The sequence below is a fragment of the Magnolia sinica genome, chromosome 16 (assembly GCF_029962835.1).
Source record: "Magnolia sinica isolate HGM2019 chromosome 16, MsV1, whole genome shotgun sequence".
Classification (NCBI taxonomy): domain Eukaryota; kingdom Viridiplantae; phylum Streptophyta; class Magnoliopsida; order Magnoliales; family Magnoliaceae; genus Magnolia; species Magnolia sinica.
Window position 1 is genome coordinate 59308851 of NC_080588.1, and position 13341 is coordinate 59322191.

The 13341-nt window shown below is 40.2% G+C and overlaps 1 protein-coding gene across 3 annotated transcripts; it reads right to left on the reverse strand.

The window, feature by feature from the left end:
- Positions 1-4286: 4286 nt before the first annotated feature.
- Positions 4287-10617, reverse strand: LOC131228748 (uncharacterized). 3 transcript variants are annotated; one of them, XM_058224608.1, is made up of 5 exons: positions 10477-10605; positions 8901-9826; positions 8374-8649; positions 8183-8274; positions 4287-5513 (listed from the first exon to the last, which is right to left on the reverse strand). In XM_058224608.1, the coding sequence occupies exons 2-5, from the start codon at positions 9702-9704 to the stop codon at positions 4733-4735; spliced, it is 1953 nt and encodes a 650-aa protein (XP_058080591.1). In that variant the 5' UTR covers positions 9705-9826; positions 10477-10605; the 3' UTR covers positions 4287-4732. The 3 variants fall into 3 exon arrangements, with proteins under 3 accessions (XP_058080591.1, XP_058080590.1, XP_058080589.1); XM_058224607.1 differs by having other exon boundaries at positions 8901-9858; positions 10477-10597; XM_058224606.1 differs by having other exon boundaries at positions 8901-10617.
- Between the last annotated feature and the right edge of the window lie 2724 nt (positions 10618-13341).

A 13341-nucleotide genomic window follows, 5' to 3' on the forward strand; every position in this document is an offset into this window, starting at 1 on the left:
TTTTATCCATGGCTTGAAAAAGGATGGCTAGAAAAAACAAGGCCAAATCAAGGATATATCAAATCATCCTATCAGTGTGATTTTTGCATGGTAGCCCATGGAATGAGATAAGGACTCAAACCTCAGAAGGCACCCATTCCACAGGAGGTCCCAATGTATCAATGGTTCGGATCAGTGATCAATGAACTGCATGATTGCTCTGCCTTGTGCACCACACTCCAAATCATGCAAAACAGGGACCCTGTTACCATTTTAAAATGCTGATTAGAGTACCCTGCATGCCACCTACCCACGAGTCATATCCGAATGGTCCAGTTAGTGGGACCAACTGAGATTGATTATGTAGTGAAAATGAAATTGATTAAACAATACTGATCTCTGATTAAAGGATATCTTCTAATTTGGGCTGTCCATTTTTCTGTTTTAACTGCCAGCATGTGGTGATTGGCTGAACTCGGAACCTTTTTAGCTTTGTTGAGGATTGTATATTGTTCTACAGGAAATGTTTTCAACCCTGTATTTTTATTTTTCTGTTTTGTTTATATTATTCAAAGAGCTTCCCACGTGCATAGCAGAATAACAAATGGTACAGCTAGATAGTCCTAGAAATCCGTGACCAGACCCATTTTCTACGTGCTATCTTGTCCATCATGTTTGCATTCCACCGGATGGACAGTCTGGATAATCTTGTATACACATTGCTTGGAATATGCAAAAGTCACATAAATCAGATTATTCTATCCATCTGATCAATCTCCAATTAAATTTATAACTAGGGCTTTTTTGTTTCACCAAGGAAATGTGTCATAGTTAAAATTTTACTACTGACAAACCAAACACCGGAACGTGTTTAGGAGATGGGTAAAGAAATTTATAATAATTGATATTACTATGAAAATCTCAAATCCAAACAGCAACATTAATGTATTTGCCGTCATTACAATTTTACCATGATAAACTAAATATGGGAATGGGTAATCAAATGCAACTGTTGTTAGGAAATAAGTTGTAATCATTGTTCATTTTCTTTACATTACTGTTGTAATTGGTGAAACAAATAGTCCCGACAGATCAGCCTTCTTAAATTACGGAAACATTGCCCACTTGTTATAGCTGAAAACCCACGGATATTGTACAAAGCCCCGGTTTGATGTACGGAAATTTTTCCATGCACCTAGTAACATTTGGACTTGTTCATTCACCTATCCAGACATTTGGTCTCTTCATCAGGTTTAAGCATCTCTTTTCCTAGTACTTTTCTGAAAATCAAAGCAATCGGATGGTACTAAAGGCCTCTTTGGATTGAAATTACATCAGTAATGTATGGTAAAAGTACCATCATTACAAATTTTCAAAGATAACTCAAAACTGTCAAATATGGATGTATTGGGAGAGGTATTGTAATTCGTCATAATTTCAATTTTGTGTTGCGTTGTAGTGGAAAATATATGCGCATTATTGTATTTTTTTCAACAATTAGACACTGAAAATAATGTAAAATCGCCATTATTGAGATTTTGATCAAATAACCTGTTTTGAGGAGACTTAAGTATTGTAATTTGTAATTATTGTACTTTTAAAATTTATGATCTAATTCACAATCCTAACATGCCCTTATGATCATTTATGGAGAAGTAGGTCTAATCAACAATCTAAGCTGTTCTTATGGTCCAAAGAATCACTTTTGTCATTCAATGCTAACAATCCCATTGGTGGATTGAAAGAACTATGGCTATAATAATAAGGAAAACTTGGGATGGTTGTAGACTATCCATCTTCGGTTTGTGTAGATACCTCAGATCTTGTGGCCCAGCCATCTGGGTAGTTCAACTAAATGGACAACTGATAAGTTGTCTAAGTGCATGTGTGGCCCACTAAACAAGTGGCTTCTTGCAGTTTTCGCTCTAGATCTTCATGTTACAGCCCACCGCTGCAGCGGATTAGATGCACCACGGAAGCTACGCTTCTGCAGAAAATAGAAACATTGTGATAATATCCTTGTAAAATGTTGCATGTGACCATTTCTCACACGTGAACCCCATTGATGAGATAGATCAAATGCTGAAAATTGAAGTGATTGGCTAATCTTTAACCATTTGAGTTTAGCTATTGAGGGTGGCCATTGCCCTCTCTTAACAACTGACAGAACCTATGTGAATTATCCGCTTTGGCATATCCTGGGATGTTGTCTATCCATGGGTCCATTAATTCAATGGTCTAAATCTCTAACCATGGTCCCACTTGAACTATTTGCTAAAAAATAATGTCAGATTTTTCTAGATTGTGTATCATCAATCTCCTGATCAATATGATTTTAAGATGTCCTCACACGTGCATTTACTAGTATAAATAAAACTACGCTATTGTGACTGGGTGTGGCTTCTGTGTGTCCCCTGAACGTCCAACCATTTTGAAAGCTCATTTTTAGAGCATGATCCCAAAAATGAAAGTGACCCAAATCTTAGGTGGACAACACCACAAGAAACAGTCTTGATTGAATCCTGACCATTAAAAACTTCGTGTATTCCATTGGAATGTTTATTTGCCATCCAGCCTGTTGATAAGGTGACAGAGACTTAAATGAAGAGAACACACACACACACACACACACACACACACACACACACACATATATATATTTCATCTTGATCCAAAGCTTTTGTGGCCCACAAGAGGTTTTTAATGGTCAATTATCACTGTTTCCTGTACTATGGTCAACTGGAGATGCTTCACTTTTTTTGGATCATGCCCTAAAATGATCTTTCAATACCTATGGACGGTGTGGATGTAGTCACATACATCACAGTGGCCCCACAGTCAGGTGTCCTTCCCACCTCGGTTGATCTGGTGTGGTCCACTTGAGCTTTGGATAGGCTTTAAGTTTGGGCTCTTGCCCAAAAATGAGATGTCAAATCGGATGGACAGCGTGGATAAAGCACATACATGACAGTGGACCCCTACAGTACAGTTATGGGGATATCGGTGTTGTCAGGGTCACCACACAATCCACTTCCTTGATCTGATGGGCTACAAAGTATAGCATAATCCGTGTACACAACAGGACACAATAGACTAATGGTATGTATTACCGAACCATTGTCTAGCGCAAAGCAATGGATGGAGGATCTTATAATTCATCTTTTTGACTGCGTCTTACAGTCAACTTGTTAAGTTGACTGAATTGATATTAATTCAGTTCAACCACCTTTCACAGCCTGTCTGATCTCATGGATGAAAACATGAGTTTTAAATCCAAATGTGTCACCGTCAATCTTCAATCATTTAACACGTGACAAATTAGCCATTATCCATCTTTCATTATGCGGCAAAGGTGCCACATGTTCCACCATTCATCTTTTCCACCCACACATGTACAAAACACCTCACATGTGTTAATGTGCCACATATGCTACCATTCATCTCCTCCTGTGCCTGTGCCTCAATTGTACAAATGTACCACACGTACTACCATTTATATTCTCTGGTACCACATATACAAAGAACCCCACATACACCAATATGCCATGCGCCATCATTGATCTTCAATAACTCCTTATATGCCATGTGTCAATATTGGCAATGTGCACAAATTTTACTAACTTCAATTGTCCACTAGTGTTAAATGTGTCAATGCATATTCAAGCACCTCACATATACCACGTGTACCATGTTTACTATCCATTTTCCAGCGTTCAACATATTCCAGCTAATCCGGCACATGCCATTGACTACCAAAAACATTTCCAAGATTATTATTATTTTTTGCCTAATAAAAAATTGAAAATAGATTCTCAAATTTTAGGAAAATCTTTTTTCGAAAAACAATGTTTCCCTTCCCACTGTTGTGTGGGTAAGAAATAGCATGCTTTCAACAAATCCAAACAGGCCCTAAGCAAAAAATCAACCAATCCATGCTAGCGATCATTCCCCTGGGTAGGATTTTGATGTTACAGCCTACAGGCCCCATTCAGGGTAGAGTGAAATAGATAAACAGCCCAGAGTTTGGACATGTATGGAGACCGCACTCGTCCGACCATGTACAGAGGTTGAGTATTAGCCATTCGCGCTGGTGGATAGTGTCTCATGATTGGCGCTGTCAACGGGCCAAGCCTGGGATGGTTTCTGGCCTGCACACTATTCAGAATTTTCATTTTGCTTGGCTTGGTCTGGCCTGGCCCTGCCCATTTGCAGCCCGACTCATGATTTAAATAACCACTGGTGAAAGCTCAATCCTCTATAACTCCCACTCAAATGAAACATTGGCAATCAATTCTTCCCTTCCAATAGAAAGGCAATAAAGAAACTTCTCACTGGCAATTGCTTGAACCATATATAAAATAAACGTGTGATAGAATGAATACCTTATTTCAAAACTGTTGCCCCAAACCAAGGGAGGCTAAACAAACTACCATCACATCAACTAAAAAAAATCCACATCCCGGGTACGTATAGATGTTCCTGGAAAGGTGGGCCGCAGGACCATTTCCACCCACATCATCCATTTTGTGTCCTAGCCCAACTGAAAGTTCCCAATATTGATTTCAGGCAGAAAACCTAGAAATATAGAACGTCCTTGAAATCCAACTTGCCCACAAACAGTCATCGAATGAACCACCCGTTCCACCAAAAAGCTGCACCATTTGCTGGTTATGGTACATTAAAAACGTACCTTCAGTCTAGAGTTAGCTAGTATCTTTTATTGACATTATCTTCTCAGTTCTTGTTCTGGCATTTATCCATCTTCCCTTTCTTCAGCTACAAATCCTGTGGCAGTTGCACTCAACTCCAAAGCATTAGCAGCGCACTCAACATGCTTCAAGAGGATACTGTATATTTTCTTCCTTGCTCTCGCACATACTTCTAGCTCCTCTTCTTGTGACAAATTGCATCCATTCCTTGGTGAACTACCATTCCTGCGGGCGTTCCCACCCAACCAATTGTCTACTCTCTTAATCTGACACAAAACACCAGCAATCTGTCTATCTGTTGCAGTATATAATGTTTTGCTCTTAACATCATCTAAGAACTTCTCAACATACCCCAAGAACCATTTCTTACATTCACCCTGCAATGTATTTGCCAGGTCAGCAGCCACAAGCGGGCCACTCCCCTTCACCCATTCCAGATTTTCACCCTTCTTTCGCTGCTTGCTTATGACACAAGAACCATTCAGTTTCCTACAGTAGGTAATAGCGCCTACTTTTCTTTGTGTTGCTGTGGCCTCTGCAGAGCCAGTGATGGGTTTGGTGGTGCAGGGAAATGGTGACAGATCAGATGCCACGGCCGCTTTAACCCAAGAGGCAGCACGTTTCTTTCTTTCCAATGTATTTTTCACCGCTTCCTTAAGTGAACCTGAACTGATTGAATCACTGTCAGGTGTTCTTAATGGGCGAATTTTCACTAATGATTTTGCGATTGCTGTGGCCTGGGCCATGTCGTCATGCAAGTTCAAAAACCGATTGACTATCATCTGTGGATCATCATCTTTATTAGAGTGTAGCTCCGAATATATGCTGAGTAAAAAAAATGTAGTGAGTGAAAATAAGCAAAAGAAGTAAGTTGTGGTTTTAGAGAATTTTAACTGACTAGTTGATTGTATTGAAAGCATGTTAGTAAGGTCATGAAATGTAACTAAGATAGAACATAGAAGTAAGGCCCTGTTTGGTTGACACCTAGTAATGAGTCTATCTCATTTTAGTCAACAGTAATTATGTATTAGAGATTTGATCTTCAAATACATAATCACTACTAAAATGAATTCTTTGTGCACTAGAGATCTTGATCTGTAATACACAATTACTGTTAAAAAAATGAGATCAACTCAGTTTTAGGCATATATTAAACAGGGCTTGGACCTTCTTTTTAGTAATCAGAAAGTTGTGTAAGATCAAGAAGCAAGAATAGATCTATGGTTGTAGAGAAAAGCAGAGGTAGAAGTAGTTTTTGGATTGCACTAGTGTACTAAGTTGAGAGTCTTGAGACTGCATGGAACCGCCAGAAACTGAGCGATTTTGAATTCCCCCCCTCCATTTGTTCTCCAAAACACTCAACATGGACATGATCAAGTTACATAAGCTGAATCCATATGAGAACTTGTTGAGTGGGCACGGTTTTTTCCTAGGGTTCTAGAACCATTTAGTTGTATCAGAGGCTTAAATAGAATCACACCTGAATCTGGTGACTCTGACAATTTGGGCCAACTTGAAGAATTTTGATTCATGGGTGTAAGTAATGGTTCTAAGGTTCTTCACATCCTTGGAAAAGACTCTTTTTTGAGCCCTTTCAAAGTCGGTTATATACCACAGGCAATATGGGTGATGTGATTAGCTGGTTGAAAATTTAGAAAGATAATTTTATTTCAAAATCAATTCAGATTTTTCTAATACTCACGATGAATCAAATTATGTAGCAGGCACGTAGACTATCTGGATAGTGATTCGTATGCTTCTCACCTAGTAGCGTTTAGTTTTTATTTTCATTTTTATGATAGGTCAAGATGTTCATTGTATGTTGTGCTCTCGTTAGTCTCTTCAATGTTGTCAAGGAAAAACTGTTAACATCCTTGATAAAGGCCTTCTCTAAGATGATTGACTTATGGGATGTTCATCAATGGAGTTTGAGATTGAATATAATGTACCACTTTCTATTTAAAAGAGAAGCACAACCTTGCAGGTTACTACAAAATTGGGGGCCAGTTATTGCTTAAGTATGAGTTGAATGTTTGTAAATGAATTTGCAATGAACCATATTCATTGCTGCTTCAGTTTCTATTTTGCAGTTTTTAGTCCAGGTGACATTGAAAAGTGTGTTGGATTTGTTGATTGTTGATTTTAATTAAGGGTTGATGTGTAGGAATGTCCATAACAAGTTTGAGCAAGCTGCCCACAGGGAGTTTAAGTGTTAATTAAAAAAAAAATGATCTTCTTAGCCTCTCTCCAAGCAGCAATGTGGGGTTGGCTTTTGAATGGGAGATTATCATAAGTTTTACAATCAGCTGCCCACCGTGCACCAACCTTCCTTTTTTTCTTACCTTGGCTCTTGGAATCGGTCGTGGCAGAGGCTCACATTGACAACACTCATATGCTTGCACAGTCCCACCCAGAACTGAACCCCAGCTCAGCAATTACGTACATACCAAATAGGTGAGTAATAATGTAGGGTCACAGAGGGACAGTTGCCATGCAACTGCTAAGCACAGAGCACTCACACATGAAAAGTCATGCCGTAATTGGTTGTAGAAAATATCCTCAAAAGTAAAAACCCACTAACACGTGATTACCAACACAACTCACATCCCAACACAGTTAGGCCCTAGGATGCACCTTAGCAGAAGTATAACATACAAAACCAAAAGGTGGCCAGTACATGCTTAAGTAGTAGGCTGTGGGGAATGGTAGAGGGCCCACCATTCATCACCAAACACCAGTCACATGCCAATACAATCATGCCCGACACAAGTCAAAATATGATGCACGTGTTTTGATTTGAGCAGTGACCATCTTTATCTCCACTAGAGAGGCATAACAATTTTGCAGAGCTTAAATTTTATTTTACGGGTCTGAAATGCTGGCAGAGATAAAAGTACACACAACAAGTTCAAGTGCATGATAAAAGCATTTGCTGGAAGCTGAAAAGAAGAAGACAATCAAATATTCTCTTGTAGTATCTGAGTATATGAAAAGTTGATGGGCGTTCTAGTGTGACTGTTTAAACTCATTTATACTTGAAGGAGTACATCAGAAATTGGTATCTTTGTATGATTTTGAATGTGAACGACCTAGAGTGAGAACATGTTATTATTGTTTCTACATTAATTTCAATCCCTCCATGTTCCTCGCTTTTCTGCTTCAAATAAAATTCAGACACTCCTATTGCTGGAATCTAAACTGAAGGTTCCCGATTCAATAATACAAAATTGAGGCTGCATTTGGCTCAGAGCCTTCCAGAGGGAGAAAAATACTTGGCTTATTTTGGAATTTCTACTATCAGTATAATTTTCAGAAATTGTGACCATGTCTCATTTCTGTTGAATTGGGAAAGGAAACGCTCTGCCATAGCCACACGAGTATTTTTTCCAGGAATCTTGGAAACCTACAGAGAGTAGGAATCCCAAAATCTCGAATTATTTCTCTCTCAAACCTAGCTAGATGCAACCCAAACTCATGCACATTTATCCATTTACCTCAAGCATTGGATCAATCTCTCTGCAGCAGCTGCTTCTTGCAAAGCCTCCACAGCAGCAAGTAGCGCAGCATCTCTGTGCCTCAGAGCTTCCTGCAAGCATTTATAATGATCATAAATTTTAGAAGCAGAAGGGACAGACCAATGCTTTCTTAAATGATGTCATCAACAATAACAGAGAAAACATACAACCTTTCCAAGCTTAACTAAGCTTGGCGATAGTGAAGCCCACAACACACCATTTTCAGCCCATTTTCTGTCATTGTAAGCCCCGCTGGCTAAACTCAAAGGCATTGCAGCACAAGTGCCTTCTCCACTTGTTTTATTAATGGCACTGATTTTCCGCTTAGTGGAATTAATGGCTACTTTTGCAGCATGTTCCATTTCACTTTTCCTTGCCAACATGTAATTTGAATTATCATCTTTGGATATACACCTGTCCTTCAGCACGAATTGACATGGAGGAATCTGTTTATGCCCAAGAAAAAAAGGAAGTTAGATGTTAAAATTTCATGAATTTTAATCTATCAGACTTCTTTGGAGAATGAATCCACAACAACAACCTCCAAGACTAAATTGAATAAAATAAATTAAAGTGAGAAAGCACTTAAGATTTAATCCTTAAAGTTATGATTTCCTACTTGAGAGTTAAAGCACCGAGTAATTGAAAGAAACAAACGATCAAATTATAGAACCAAAAGAGGAGCCATAAAACTCACATGAGCACTCTGACTATGAGCAAGGGGTTTAGTATCACGCCTGACAGCAGCTTGGGGATTTGACCTTTTCTTTAACCCTGCTGTGGTTGCCCCCCTCTCATCCCAACTCCTCCTAGCAGCTTTAGGTCTTGAAAAAGAAGATGATCTTGAACTGTCAAAATCAGTGTCTTCATCAACGCATGCTATACTGATCTTCGCAAGCTCCTTTAAAACATGGGACGTTTTCTCCTCAACCTCACACTTCTTATTAAAGAAATTGATAGGTGAGGTAGGTGTTGACCGGAAATTCAAGTCCCTTTTAGCACTCTGATCATTCACACTAGTCATTGAAGCGCTCAAAGAATGTGTTTTCTCTAGCGGCTTCTTTACAACACCATTACTTTTTTCTGTACCCAAATCCAGATCATGCAAAGGGCTGATAAACCCTAGCGAATTCGTCACACTAACAAGATCTTCTGGACTTCCAATGCAGGGATGCCGACCAGGAACCAGCTTCAATCCTCTGAGGATAGGGACGGGCAACGCATGTTCCAATTTCTGAACATAGATGAACTGTCCAAGCCGCAACTTGTCACTGAGAATCATCTCATCGCATTCTTGAGGTAGAGACACATATATGGCGTGTGAGGAATCAGAGACCTTTACGTAGAAACCCTGGTTAGGCCAGAGTTTGCCACCAGTGAGGGCTGGTATAATGCTAGTCACCTGCAGAAGTGCCGACCTGTGTTCACCGAAGACAGATTCCTTCCCCGAGTCCATGTTTTGCAGGAGTTTTACAAGGACGCCAGGGTTCAAGGACGCCATCAGAATGGCAGATTTTAAAATGCAAACCACTAATATCAAACTTCAGAATTTAGCAATCTGACGGCCTTTTGAAGCTTTTCCAATCGATTTAAGACCATCCAAACGTCAGGGTGGCAAAAAACCTAAAAGATACCCTTTTCTCAATCCGATGACTCTGCAAGTCCGATAATTATTAATTCAAGGATTCTACAGGTACCATAAAAGCTCAAAACACGTCTTGTTTTTTCCTCAATCCGATGCTGATTAAAAAATTACACATATAAAGCAGAAAATTGCAGGGGGGAAAAGATCCAGAAAGAACAAACTCAAGAGAAATCAGCACACCGGTTTAGATCATGTGTTTCAGCAATCGGATCCAGACCGATGATATTGCAAACACTATATCGACAGGGTTAGGGTTTCAAAAACCTCAAAAACAGCTCAGAATCCCTGGATTCTTATAGGCCAAAACAGACAATGAATTGCATACGTAAAGCACAAAAACAGCAAGAAAATGACAAAATGGCAAAATTAAATCAACTAATAACCGGATCAGATCTCGTATATTATTCCAGAAAACCCTAAAAGAGTGAGATTAGGGTTTCTATACCCTAAAAAAAGCTCAAAACATGCAACTTCTTCTCAAATAATTTTTTCTACTTTCCAGTCAAAAAAGAAGCCTGAAAAAAATCAGGAAAATCCGATTTTTCAAGGCTACATTTCTAAAACGGCAGCGATTTTCCCATTTTCGGCAGAGATGAGAGAAAATCGGAGAAGAAAGAGCTGGACCGACCTTTTCTCTCTCTCGATCGAACGATCGAAATTTCCGCCACGAGAATCGCATTGAAGAGAGAATCTCCAGCGTTCGGTTATCACAGAGTAGCGAAGAAATCGCCATTTGAAGAGGAGAATCAGAGAAACGAGAGTCGAGAGGAACGAGAGCGGGAAAGTGATGTGGAAGAACAATCTATTTATACGTTTGGTGGCCCCACACTCGTCTCTTTCATTTCCACGTCCGCACGGGCACGGCTTTAGTGGATCTGGGGATGCGCCTGAGGTGGGTTGGGATCCCTAACTGTGGGGTCCACTGTGATGTATGGGTCTTATATCTACACCGTCCATCAATTTTGAAAACACATTGTAGGGAATGATTCAAAAATGAAGAAGATCCAAATATCAGGTGGACCATAATACACGAAATAATAGTAATCAATCATTAAAAACTTCTCGTGGGCCACAAATGTTTTGCATCGAGATGATATTTGTGTGATCTCTTCATCCAGGTCCTTGTTACCGTATTCAGAGGTTGGATGGCAAATAAACATTCCTGTAGCCCAAGAAGTTTTTAATAATGGTATAATCTACATAAGATTTGGATCTACTTCATTTTTAGGATCATGCTTGTATGTGACTACATCTATGCCATCTATTTGGATTTAAAACTCATTTTAGGGCTTAATCCAAAAAATGAAGCAGATTCAAATTTTAGATGGACCATAGTCCACGAAACAGTAATTAATTGATCATTAAAAACTTTATGTGAGCCACAAAGCTTTGGATTAAGATGATGTTTGTGTGGTCTCTTTATATAGGTCTTTGCGACCATATCAACAAGTTTGATGGAAAATAAACATTTGACTGGACTCTATGAAGTTTTTAATGGTGGGGATTTAATCACGATGGTTTCCTTGGTGTAGTCCACCTAAGAATTTTGCATGCTTCATTTTTGGAATCATGCCCTAAAATGAGCTTTGAAATGGTTGGACGGTGTGGATTTGACGTACACACATCACCGTGAGCCCCACAATCTTGGGTCCCACCCACATAGGTGGACCCCGGGTCTCACCTGGTACTCTCCCGATTGCCGCTATGCTTAATCGGACATCGTTTGTGTCACGCTCCGAAATTTGGGTACCGAAGTAGGGCTACTCAATACCCAAATTCTGAGCACGTGAGCTGCAATTTATATATTATCATTAATGCACAAGTAAATACTCAACCCCACAAGGCTATGTACATATATAGAGATGTACACGAGCAGCCTAAGCTCGGTAACTCGTTCGACTCGGCTTGGATTGAAACGCTGTTCGAACCGAGTCGAGTTTGAGCTAGACGTAGCTCGACTCGATATTAAGCTCAACTCCACTTTAAGTTATATAAAAAGTTTTTTTAAAAACCCTACCCGTACGCCCAAATTAGCAAGCCCTACCCGTTCTCCCTCCCTTTCGCCCGAATCACCCCAAATCGCCCCATTTCTCCTTCCAAATTGCCCAAATTAGCCGTTTGTCCTGCCACATTCCGTTCGTCCAGTGTCTGTCCGACGACATTTCGTTCATCTAGTGTCTATCCAGCGTCTGTCCGGCTGTATTTCTTTCGAAAGTGAGTCGTATCCTCCGACCTCCACTCTCTTCATTTTTTCCAGCCGTCCGAGTAGTGGAATCCATCCGACCAGTGACCACTAGCCGGACGAACCCATCCGACCAGCAACCACTGGCCGGACGAACCCATCCGACTAGCAACCACTGGCTGGACGGACCTGTTAAATGTATATTAAGTTCGACCAGTGACCACTGGCTTGAAGACTCGAACTCGAACTTGACTCGAAAACTCGGCTCGAACTCGGCCGAGCCAAGCACGAGCTAGCCCGATTCAATATCGATCTCTCTCTTGATCTATAAAGTTCTCATTATCCTCTCTCTCTCTCTCTCTCTCTCTCTCTCTCCTTTTGATTTGATTGCTTCTTTGTTTTCTTTCTTTATTTCTTTTTTAAAGCAGGTGAGAAACGGAATGGAAGAGTGGGGAATATGAGATAGTTTCGATTGCTGGGAGGGTCGGGTGCCTATTACCATACGAAAAAGAAGGAAGAATGGAGAGAGTCGAGGAGTGGGTTGGTTCGGGCGGTCATTGTGGATAATTCCTTTATATATATGTGTGTGTGTGTGTGTGGTGGGTCCCACTAATGATTCTATAAATCCACTCTGTCCATCATCTTGGCCTGGCCATGAGAGGACATGAGGCCAAAAATGAGGCTAATCCAAAACTTAGGTGGACCACACGATAGTGGATGGTGGGGTTAGTTCCTACAAAAAAAAGGTTGTTCATTCTACCCTCCTAACAAAAAATTCGTCCCCAAAATTTAACATACCTATCACATGAAGGATGAGGGCACTTCTCTTGGATTTCATCATCTCGCACACACGAAGCTTCATCCTCGCTATGATGCCTCACTGAACCTTCATGAGTGGTATTGTTCTTATTCGAAGTATTTGCTATTTTCTGTCGAGAATGCGAATCGATTGCTCTATGTATGAAATGTTCTCTCGGATTTATAACGGCTCCCAATCAATGATATGTGATGCGTCTCTCTTATACTTTCGAAACATATATACATGAAATACGTCGTGGACGCCAAAAAGCTGAGGAGGTAAGGCTAGTCTATAGCTTACGAGGCCTACTCTCTACAAAATCTCGAATGGTCCGATGTAGCATGGTGCTAATTTTTCTTTCTTCCGGGATACCTTCAGGAACACATGGTCTCCTATGGCGAACTCCAAGTTCCTTTGGCGATTGTCGGTGTAGCTCTTCTGGTGACTCTGAGCGGTACGTAAACGTTCTTTGGTGACGACAATCTTCTCGGATATCTCTTGCACTAGTTTTG